This window comes from Megalobrama amblycephala, linkage group LG5 (genome assembly GCF_018812025.1).
Source record: "Megalobrama amblycephala isolate DHTTF-2021 linkage group LG5, ASM1881202v1, whole genome shotgun sequence".
Classification (NCBI taxonomy): Eukaryota; Metazoa; Chordata; class Actinopteri; order Cypriniformes; family Xenocyprididae; genus Megalobrama; species Megalobrama amblycephala.
In genome coordinates this window covers 31615833-31628364 of record NC_063048.1, presented here as the reverse complement: position 1 = coordinate 31628364, position 12532 = coordinate 31615833, and the positions used below count along the sequence as shown (strand labels likewise).

At 38.7% G+C, this 12532-nt stretch overlaps 1 protein-coding gene across 3 annotated transcripts in view; it reads right to left on the bottom strand.

Annotated features, from left to right (window-relative positions):
* Positions 1 to 12532, bottom strand: part of fut8a (fucosyltransferase 8a (alpha (1,6) fucosyltransferase)) — a 107008-nt gene that overhangs the window by 9727 nt on the left and 84749 nt on the right. For all 3 annotated transcript variants that reach the window (XM_048191855.1, XM_048191854.1, XM_048191856.1), the window contains 4 exons: positions 12080 to 12242; positions 10622 to 10736; positions 4357 to 4594; positions 630 to 876 (listed from right to left, as the gene is read on the bottom strand). In XM_048191855.1, the coding sequence (XP_048047812.1) occupies positions 630 to 876; positions 4357 to 4594; positions 10622 to 10736; positions 12080 to 12242 (763 nt within the window). The remainder of the gene's footprint in view (positions 1 to 629; positions 877 to 4356; positions 4595 to 10621; positions 10737 to 12079; positions 12243 to 12532) is intronic.

Genomic DNA, 12532 nt, shown 5'->3' with positions numbered 1-12532 from the left:
ATAGAAAATCTATGGGGTATTGTGAAGAGGAAGATGCGATATGCCAGACCCAACAATGCAGAAGAGCTGAAGGCCACTATCAGAGCAACCTGGGCTCTCATAACACCTGAGCAGTGCCACAGACTGATCGACTCCATGCCACGCCACATTGCTGCAGTAATTCAGGCAAAAGGAGCCCCAACTAAGTAATGAGTGCTGTACATGCTCATACTTTTCATGTTCATACTTTTCAGTTGGCCAAGATTTATAAAAATCCTTTCTTTGTATTGGTCTTAAGTAATATTCTAATTTTCTGAGATACTGAATTTGGGATTTTCATCAATCGTTATAATCATCAAAATTAAAAGAAATAAACATTTGAAATATATCAATCTGTGTGTAATGAATGAATATAATATACAAGTTTCACTTTTTGAATGGAATTAGTGAAATAAATCAACTTTTTGTACAAATTCACAGCATCTTCTCGACATGATGTTAACCACATGAAAAAGCTATATAGGGGCACTTTAGTGTAGTAAGCATAGCACACTCTGTCTTCGTAAGCTTCACTAATAAAAACAGTGAAATATGTAGCGTCTATGTGGATTTGATGGCACGATGTGATGTTTTGATGTATAACGTCTCACCCTATAATGGGGTGCTTGAAGCCCAGTTTGGTGGTTGCTTCTTGCATCTCCTTCATCAGCCAGGCCTGAGGGCGGATCAGGTACTTCACAAACTGAGACACCCACCACACGGGTGGGTCTCCATGAAGCCTCTGAAGACGGTCCGCAAGGTCTTCAGGGATGGCCAGGGGCAGGTACGGGGGACGAGGGTGCAGGCTGTCCACGATGGGCAACTCTATGACCTGAACATCCCGATCGTTTGCTTCACCTACAGACAAAGGCAGAAGACAATGAGTGGAAAAGATAAAGGAATGCACTGGAGAAATTAAATATTGCAGAATGGACTGTAAATTGGCCAAACATGCTTTTCCAATATGAGATTAATTTACAATTAGCAAGTCAATAAAGCTTGACGGAGAAGCTGCTCACAAGGAATAAAGTGTGTGGGCTGAAAACACAGAAGCAGGAGAGGAAAAAAAGACACCCTCAGGCCACAAACCTACAACACGTAGGTATAAAAACATATTCAACATTACATTAAATGAATGCCTTTGGCAGGCAGTTTTATCCAAAGTGACTTACAGTGCATTCAAGATGCACAATTTGTCAGTGTGTATATGTCACATACATCACATGCCTTCTTGCATTAGTGTGGTGGTAACAAACCTCAAGGGGGTGAGGTGATGGAGTTCCCTTCAAAAGTCAATGCCATTACACTGGATATGTTATTATGTGCTTACATACATGCCAAGAGTATGTTTCAGGCCATGGGGATGTAGAATATATTGGAAGCCATGTCAATATATATATTGTGTATACAGGGCTTGACATTTACACCCGCCAACCCGCCAAATGCGGGTGGATTTCAGCAGTGACGCGTAACACAGTCACTCCTACTAACCACTATGGCGGGATGAATTTTATATATAATATATACATTTTTCAATTGTAGTCTTTTACAATGGGATCTGAAATAAACTAAGTGCAATGCAGTGTTGTCAAAAATATAGATTTTTCTATAAATATTGATACTGAAATAGCGCTTCCAATGCTCAATATCGATACACGATACTCTCATCTCTCCGACAGCGAGTTGACACACAAAGCCGCCTCCCCTCACTCACTCATGTCATTTGTTCTGAATGAATATTGATGGTGTTACAGGGCTTGAATTTCGGCGTGGGATTGCGCATATAGCGCACAATTTTACTCATTCCCGCAGATTTTGTCCACACACCCAAAGTGCACACACATAAAGTCACCTCTCAGTACTAAATTGAGTTCTTTTTTGCTGTTTATTGCACTCAAACAGTCAAATACACAAAAAATGTAAAAATGCTGGTGAGTATTCACCAGTGAAAATGCTGAGTGACTTGTAACTTTGGAAAATCACTAGCCACAATGGCTGGTGAGCATATATATGCGCATTACATGGTGGCTGAAACGCTCTAAAGATATCTGGATCAAAAGGCAATAACTATTGAAAAATCCATATTGTTCAACCACTAGCATGAAAAAAACCTTTATCAGGGAAAAACGTCTTCAAAGAGACGCCAGGTTTAAATTATTCCTTATGCAGCATTAAATGTTAAAAAGTATTTTCACACAAAGAAGTGTTGGAGAAACTCCCCAGCCGTTCTTATATAACCTTGCTGTTAGGCTCTTTGCATGGGGATGAGGTTTTTCCAGCCCAGCACCCCTCATTGCACTGATAAACAAAATAACTCTCTCTCTCTCTCATCCTCATTAGAGCAGCGAGAGAATCTAAATTACATCTTGTCCTTGCATCCTGATGAATAAATTGAAGGGGCGGGGGGGTGGGGGGCTTCAAGGGAGGAGGCTTCTTTATTATTTTTAATTCATGCTGTCTGTGCGTGTGTACCGCTGAAGCGACACTGATTCATTTTAATGCCGCATGTGTTTGGGTGTGCATGTTGCTGGGGGTATTTTCTCTAAACGCTAGCAGGATTATCCTCAAGGATTTCGTCTACCCTTTGACCCCGTGCGTGTCATAACTAGAGGCATTAACAAGGTTATGTTATGTACATTATGGAGAACCATCTTTCGAAAGCTCCACCAGAATTAGCCCGAATTCATCTGGGTATCGTCAGTATGTGCGTTTATTATGAGAAGCCAAGATGTTTATGTTAATGTGTGAAAACTGATGGCATGGCACTAGCAACGCCAAGGTCATGGGTTAAATTCCCAGAGAATGTAAAAAAGACAAAAAAAAAACACTTAGAGCTCCATCTTGAACACACTGTAAGTCGCTTTGGATATAAGTGCCTACCAAATGCATAAATGTAACGTAATGAGTTGGAATGGCATGTTTAATTTCACTCGCTTGCTCCATCTCTGTCAATCTCACTGCTCCGTGGAGTGCAGAAACTCAGACTTTAGGGCAAACTAAGAGAGACTGTGTCCTCTGGGAGGAAAGAGCGATGGGAAAGAGCTGCTTTGTTTTGAGGTCATTTCTTTCATGTTTTAAAGGCAGTCTCTCCTTCCCCTCTGCTTTCCTTTTAAGAGCACAGCAGGTTTACTCCAGCTATAGAGAAATTCCCCTGAACGCTGGATTCAGCCTATTAGACAGACTCTTCCAGGGCCAGTATATGTAAAAATGACCATTAGTGTGTTTCTTCAAAAACATCCATTATTGAATATGTTCGCATTTATGAAAAACAATCAATTGACCAACACTTCGATTGACATCATTAAACAGCGAGAAGCCAAAAAAACAAGAACAAAAAATATGTAATTGAAGTATATAAAATAAAATAAAAATGCCCATCCCTAATCTCAACACAAGCAAAAACAAACAAACAAACAAACAAACAAACAAACAAACAAAAAAAAACAGATGAAGTGTATTTTTAATGTCCCTGATCACTTCAAAATTTCACCTAACCATCTGGCACATTTTAGCATGGACTGAATGTAATTAGGGATGCACTAATGCCAAAATTCTGTCAATGCTAATAAGCTTATTTGTTTTGTGTTATGGCAGATAACTGATAAATGGCAGAAATTAACTATAAATTTGAAGCATGAACAATATTGTATCCAGTATCGACTGATATATGTACACCGATCATGCATAACATTATGACCACCTTTCTAATATTGTGTTGGTCCTCCTTTTGCTGCCTTGACCTGTCGAGGCATGGACTCCACTAGACCCCTGAAGGTAGACAGGGGTCAGCATTGGCACCCTGACTGGTCTGCGGCTATACAGCCCCATACGCAACAAACTGCGATGTACTGTGTATTCTGACACCTTTCTATCAGAACCAGCATTAACTTCTTGAGCAGTTTGAGCTACAGTAGCTCGTCTGTTGGATCGGAGCACACGTTCCAGCCTTCGCTCCCCACGTGCATCGAGCTTTGTCCGCCCATGACCCTGTCGCCGGTTCACCACTGTTCCTTCCTTGGAGCACTTTTGAAAGATACCGACCACTGCAGACCGGGAACACCCCACAAGAGCTGCAGTTTTGGCCATCACAATTTGGTCCTTGTCAAACTCACTCAAATCCTTACGCTTGCCCATTTTTCCTGCTTCTAACACATCAAAATTGAGGACCAAATGTTCACTTGCTGCCTAATATATCCCACCCACTAACAGATGCCGTGATGAAGAGATAATCAGTGTTATTCACTTCACCTGTCGGTGGTCAGAATGTTACGCCTGATCGTTGTGTATTATTATATTACTGAAAAGTGAAGCCTTGTATGTGTGTTATGTGTTACTGACCAGACCAGTGTCCAGTGGAGGCTCCTGTGCGGTCAGTGCAAGAGTCACTAACGGGTTTAAAGACCGTCTCCCAGCCGCCGGTGGCATAGCGCCAGTTCTGTGACTCCAGTATGAGCGTGCGCTGTGTGCCATAGGCGATCATGAAGCAGTAGACCACATGATGCAGCTGGCAGCCGTAACCACAACCCTTATTGATGTTACACACCAGCTTGCGTGCCTTGCTGCAGTCCTGAGGGTTCTACAGAGCAGTAAAGAGAGAGAGAGATTTGAAGAGGATTTTACACATACAGGACACACTGACACTGAAATTGTACAATAAAATGTCTGAATTGCATTGCTTTACATTAGAAAGACAATTTGAGGCTGCTGTATTATGGCATTTTTACAGTCCAACAGGTTCCTTGATCTGCTAGATGTCAAAAACACCACATGAATTTGCATTTGATGAGACCGAAAGCACAAGTGTGTCTTCTGTACCGTGCGGTTCATGGAGACATTTGTATTATACATCTTTCAAGACCAGAAAAGAAAAAAACATGATCGAATACACAGAGAAGCAGATTTGTCAAGGTTTTTAAGTTCTCCAATCATCTCTGGCATAAAAATATTTTTAGTATGTGCTGGAGGAAATGATAAATTTGGCCCTGATGCCTGAAGAATTTAATGTCTGAATGATCTTGGCTGGATGAAAGAAGACGAAACAAACAGGACGAAAAATGGTCCCTCCATCTATTGCTGTTTCTCTCATACTGGGACAATAGAGAAGTGAATGACTAGAGTGAAGAGAAAGAAAGGCACAAGGGAGATAAGAGATGGATGACAGCAGTGTAGTGAGACAGACACAGGACTGTCATTCTTCATAAGAGACATGGCTTCTTTGTTATCAACCTGTCTGTCTCTCACACACAAAGTAAAATACACTCCATCATTTTAATCACACTCCAGCTCTCATTACCGCTCTAACCTGTCTCTCTGACGGAGAGCATTGACACAAAGCTATTAGCCAAAGTTAACGTAGTACTAGCAGCACAAAAGTTTTCCCCTGGGCCCAATGAGTAGGTTATAATAGAAAGCAGTGTTTCTCCATGGTTTGAGGAGCACAATAACGAGTTTGAGGTGTTGACTTAGCCTGCAAATTCCCCAGATCTCAATCCAATCGAGCATCTGTGGGATTTGCAGAACAAACAAATCAGATCCATGAAGGCCCCACCTCACAACTTACAGGACTTAAAGGATATGCTGCTAACATCTTGGAGCCAGATAGCACTGGTCAGGGCTGTTTTGGCAGCAAAAGGGGGACCAACACAATATTAGGAAGGTGGTCATAATGTTATGCCTTATTGGTGTATAACTATTGAAAAAAGATCATTTTCTGTATTAAAATGACAAATAAACTGACAATTTAAAGGTTTAGTTCACCCAAAAATGAAAATTCTGTCATTAATTACTCATGTCGTTCCACACCTGTAAGACCTTTGTTCATCTTCGGAACACAAATTAAGATATTTTTCATAAAATCCGATGGTTCAGTGAGGCCTCCATTGCCAGCAAGACAATTAACACTTTCAGATGCCTGGAAAGCTACTAAAGACATATTTAAAACAGTTCAAGTGACTACAGTGGTTCAACCTTAATGTTACGAAGTGACGGAAATACCTTTTGTGCACCAAAAAAACAAAATAACGTCTTTATTCAACAATATCTAGTGATGGACGATTTCAAAACACTGCTTCATGAAGCTTCGAAGCTTTATGAATCTTTTGTTTCGAATCTGTGGTTCGGAGCGCGTATCAAACTGCCAAACCCACGCCCCCCAGTGGTGAACCACTGAAATTTCGAAACACTTATCATGCAATGAAGCCTCGATTACTGATAACACGTGACTTTGGTAGTTTGATACATGCTCCGAACCACAGATTCGCAACAAAAGATTCGTAAAGCTTCGAAGCTTCATGAAGCAGTGTTTTGAAATCACCCATCACTTGATATTATTGAATAAAGTCGTTATTTTATTTTTTTGGCGTACAAAAAGTATTCTCGTCGCTTCATAACATTAAGGTTGAACCACTGTAGTCACATGAACTGTTTTAAATATGTCTTTAGTAGCTTTCTGGGCAGTGAAAGTGTTAATTGTCTTGGCCTCACTGAGCCATTGGATTTTATGAAAAATATCTTAATTTGTGTTCCAAAGATGAACGAAGGTCTCACGGATGTGGAACGACATGAGGGTGAGTGATTAATGACAGAATTTTCATATTTGGGTGAACTAACCCTTTAAATTGGATTATTTCATAATAATTGTCCACAAAAAGCACATTGTGGTTGGCACAAACCATATGTATTATAATTGCACATAAACCCATATTTAATGTTATCTGTCATATTTTGTCAATTTGCAGAGTTTGTTTGCTTTTACTAAATGACTTGAATACCACACTCTGTGGTATGCATCTAAATAACAGAGTTTGATTGGACGCATGGCCTTGAGATTTAAAGCAAATGATATTGAAAGCTTATAAATAACTACTAAGCCTATTTATTTTGTTCTCCTATTATTTAGCTGTATTTTATTATTTGCATTTAGCATTGCAGACCTTCAACCATTTTTTTTGTTCATACCACTGCTTATAAAACTTAAAGATAAATCTATCACAAATATGCAGTTACAAATATGATTATTAGGTAAAAGCATCAATTGCCTAAAACCACAATGTTCTGTTGACATTCTAACTGTAACTTCAGTGTGTGACGGCAGTTTAAAGTCTTTCTGCAAGAGAATCAATCAGGAATCAGAATCAAGCTGAGCTCTGCTGATTACAGCCCGTGAGCTTGTGCGTGGCACTGCATTGTGTTGCAGCTGAATATCAGTTTAGTCTCCAGTGTGGAGTCAGCGCAAAACAACCACCCCATCCCATCTCAGAGAGAGGGACAATGTACTGCTGTCCCGCCAACTGCAATATAATCACCCCTCTCACTGATAAATGGAGAGAGGGAAGGAGGAGGGTGAGTGTTTGTGATCTTGTTCAGCTAATAGACTTTATTTGAAACAGATGCCACATTTAATTTGAAAAACAAACAAAACATACAGACAAAAGAGAGGCTGTGAGGAATGGAAGCAGTGCCAGTCGCCATATAGACATGGAGGGGGACCCTATTATTCATGAGACAAGCAATATGGGTTCATTGAAAAGTTGTCAAATTTTTACATTTGATCCCTCTAATCTTCCCCGCTGCGGTAGCAGTTTCAAATGATATAAAAATAGTATGTTTGCATAGCATTCTTCTTAAAATGTTAACACATTTTGCCCTACGTGATTTTGTTTTTCCTTATTTTTATATACTGTGTTATATTTTAACTTGCTTGCACACTTGAATTTTCTGAAATTATCAGTAGTAGTTATTATCAGTGTATGACAAGTTTAAATGAATAAACATTCATTGATCAGTACTTTTTACTTGTAATGCTGTGTTCACACCAAACACGAATAGAGCGTCTGGCGCGAATGATTTCAATGTTAAGTCAATGTAAAGACGCGTTTACGCGCGTCTGGAGGTCTTGCGGTGCGAATGAGGCGTTTAGCGCGGCGCGGAAGACGCGAATTCGCCTCATTCGCGCGTCTAGTTCGCGCGAATGGCGCGAATTGAGCGTTTCGCGCGATACGCGCGTTACGCGCGAATGGTGCTTTTTGTGCATTTAGCGTTTGACGCGAATTCGCGTCTGACGCCCGAGTTGAAAAATGTTAACTTTGGCGTAAATTCGCGCCGCGTTAACCAATCAGGAGCCTGCTTGCTGCTATGGCGGCAGGCCCGCCCGGAGTCACTCATTCAAAATGGAGGAACGACTGATATTATCAGTGAGCAGTCACCCAGAGATTTATGACACAAGTTCATACTTCAGACAGGAATAAAAAGGACCTCGCTTGGAAGAGTGTTGGTGAGGAGATTGGGCTACCTGGTAAGTTGTAAATACACATTTCACTTTTGAGTCACGTACACGTTTATCGACCCGCGGCCTTCCCGCGACGCTGACCCCTACGCCGCTGTTCTGCTCTCCAGAGCAAATACAAAGCGGTAGCTCTCTCGATGAACGCACAATCAACATCAGCCATCTTGCAAACAGACAACCGCCTAGCACTTGCCCCTCCCACAAGAAGCGGATTTCGCCTCGGACGCGCGTCAATTTCGCTTCAAACACTTGTTTTTTACGCGCGTCTATTTCGCTCTAGACGCGCGAATGCATTCAAAATGTTCAAGCGGCAAACTAGACGCGGTAGACGCGAATTTGACGCTCTATTCGCGTTTGGTGTGAACGCAGCATAACACTTAAAAGGTGTTGCAGTAAAATATTTTGCAGTAAAATTTTGCAGTAAAATATCCAAAAACCACTAGGCCAGAGTTATATGTTTTGTTCACTTGAGTACTTACAATATCCCAAATGTTTCCAACTATTTGTAAATCATGAGAAAATTGCAATTTTAACCAGGAACTCCGGGACATGTGAGGAGTCGCCTGTCAATTGCATCATACCTGCGTTACCCTCGGTTTCCGGTTTCATTTTGTAGAAACCATGGAAACGCCAAAGACGCTTTAATATATTACATGTTTTAATAGACAAGGGAACAACTGTTTTGATATATTTATAGACAGAAAACTAAATATTGTTATGTAGCTCAACACGTTTATTCTTATTGTTGAAATCTAATTTTATTGATTTTTTGTGAGTACCACGCTTTACCATGCCTTAACGTTATAACATCATTTTCAACACACTCAAATGTATCTAATATGATAAACAGAGCTGAGTCACCTCATACTCATGACCGGAAAAGCGGAAGCGTCACCGCCGACTGTGTCATAAAAAAAAAAAATTCAGCTGCTTGTGAGGCGTGTGTTGATCAATCGCTCCAGCGGCCTCGTTCAGCTCCCACAACACTCGGTCCTACTCTGCTTCATACTACAGTAACGTTAATAATCACATCCATGAACATGATTTCTTCTCGAGTCCTATCCCAATTCTTTTCCACCGGCTGTGCTTTATAAAGGGAGTGAATAGTAACCAATATTTTGAAGCAAAGCAATGCGTTTCTAAATAAAATATCCATATTTATAACTTCACTAACTATACTAGCTGGCTTGCGGTAATGTTAGTCGAGTTCTGGCATATGACACCTCTCGCTGTTCAAACAAATAAAGCTGGGCAACAAACTCAAGCTCCTCCGACATTTGTCTTAAAAATTCTCGTTTTACACTTTTAATTCGTGATTTGTTTTGCTCTATCCTGTGCGCTTCCGCATTCATCAAAACGTCATGTGTAGGTCAAGTTCACTCTTCCGCCGGAATCGATTCGTGGATGAAAGCCAGTGATTCTAGTTTTTTAAGTTATAAATATCTATATTTTTCTTACAAAAACGCACTGCTTTGCTTCAGAAGGCCTTTATTAACACACTTGAGTCGAATGGATTACTTTTATGATGGATGGATGTGCTTGTTTGGGCTACAAAATATCGGTTACTATTCACTCCCATTATAAAGCCTAGAAGACCCAGAATATTTCTTAATATAACTCTGATTGTGTTTGACTGAAACAAGAAAGTCATATAAACCTAGTCATATACATGGCTTGAGGGTGAGTAAATTATAGGATAATTTTAATTTTTGGGTGAACTAACCATTTAATACTTTGATCACTTGATTTGAGTACTTGATTTGTGTACTTCATCCACAAATTGAAAAAAAAAAAAAAAAAAAAAAAAGGTTCACTGAAGTGTCTTCCTTTTAGAGCATTTGACTGCTTTTCTGCCTTCCAAGAGCAAATCACATTTAGGGCCTTTAAGTAGAACTGTACAATACATTTCTTTTTCTTCCTTTTCTTCTTCTTCTTCTATTAAATTTAAACACACTTTCAAGAGCCTCTTATTACATTTTTAACAAGCAATTTTTTAAATAAAATATGTTAATACTTGTTTTAGTCTTGAGTGATTTGGGGTTTTGTAATAAATTAGTTGGGTCAATGATTCAGTGATGCATTAATAACATAAAAAGACACTTGTAGCCATCTACTTACAAAAGGCACACTGAGCGAATTGGTTCGCAAATCTGAACAAATGTTTTTGGTGTATAGGAATCAAAGGATTTGAGTTTACTGAGCTGTATTAAAATCTCAAGGGACAAATGACTGAAAATATCATCATAAATATAATAAAGCCTTTCTAAAAAAGAAAAAAAGGAAAAGGGAAAACAAAAAAAGTCTGTGTATATAATTTACCTGTAGGTACATGATTCTGTTCTGTACTAGGTCGGACAGTTCTTTAGCTTCCTTCTCTCTCCAATCTCCAGCACCGTCTGCCTGGCTCAGATGATACAAGTCTGTCATGATGGACCTAAAGTTCATATAAACACTAATGTAAAAACACAATTCAAAACTCAAACAAGCACAGCACACCATATCTGCTAATTAAACCAATTGATTATGGCTAATTACAGAGCATTTTGTAAAGAAATAATATTAAATTAGTTTTACAGGCACAAACTAAAGTCGGCCTGGCCTATGCCTTGCTAATCATCCACAATACAATTAAGACTACTCTAGTAATGACTTAATTTTTTGCGGCTGTTCGACATCACATGGCCTTTTTTCAGAAGTGCAAGCAAACGCACTGATCTAAACATACACACCCATTAAACCTCAATAATGGTATTACTGCCACATGAGATTACAGCTGTTTAGAATGAGATTAGAGACAGAGAGAATTTTTTTCCCTTTTTAATAAAATGTAGTACATGATTAGGACACGTCAAAGTGAACCTTGTGCAAAAAACGGGGAAAGTATTAAACAGATATTAATCATTTCTATTACGTAATGAAATGTTTTGATGCCTGTTGATACATCAGCTGTTTCAAATGTAGTGAAAAAAAGCTCATGTAGTGAAGTTTTTTCTTTTTGATTTGTAGGCTTAAGTTAATTGTGTAATGCAGATTTAATGAGAGCTGTATAGGAACTGGCCAATCATTTCTAATGTATCCTTGCAGAGTGTTTATGTCATGATATCTCAGATTTTTTAAAGCTACTGTTGCATTTGATGTTGATTTGATTTCATAATAAACAGCAATAATTGTTCATTGTTCAAGTTTTGATCGTAATTGTACAGAATGCTGTGTTTTTATATGTTTAGAAAAAGTATGACCCCAAAAGGGGATTGCAGGGAGCAAATATAAACAAAAAATTTGTAGTTTCTCAAATTTAGTTAGAAACGTACACTACCGTTCAAAAGTTTGGGGAACATAAAACTTTTTAAAAATACTTTTGTTCGGCAAAGACACAGCAAAATGATCAAAAGTTACAGTAAAGACATTTATAATGTTAAAAATGATTTCTATTTCAAATAAATACTGTTCTTTTGAACACTATATTCATCAAAAAAATTTCCACAAAAATATTAATCGGCACGTTTTCGAAATTGTTAATAATAAGAAATGTATCTTGAGCAGCAAATCAGCATATTAGAATGATTTCTAAAGAATCATGTGACACTAAAGACTGGAGTAACGATGCAGAAAATTCAGATTTTATCACAGGAATAAATTAGATTTAAATTATATATATATATATATATATATATATATATATATATATATATATATATATATATATATATATATATATATATGGCCAAAATGTCTATATGAGTGTATTCCTGGTGTATATATATGTATGTATATAACCTCTCCTGGTGTCCCATGTCCTGTAGGAGTGTGTCGACATGTTTCTGTAGTGCTCCAGTCTCCACCAGTGCCAGTTTCTTCACCTCGCTGCGTACGAAATACCACAGTTCCCTAACACCGTTCTCGACCTTCCTCCTCAGCTCCTCCTGGTCCTTTCCTGGGCCTGCACACACACACAAACATGCATTCGTGGGACACATTAACTTCATCAAAAGTGACAGTAAAGACATTTATAATCTTTCAAAATAAATGCTGTTCTTTTGAACTTTTTATTCATCATAGAATGCTGGAAAATGTGTCACGGTTTCCACAAAAATATGTATGAAACAGTATGTAATATGTATTGGTAATCATCGATTTCCATAGTATTTTTTTTTCCTACCAACATTCTTTAAAATATCTGTGCTCAACAGAATAAAGAAACTCATACAGGTTTGGAACAAAATGAGGGTG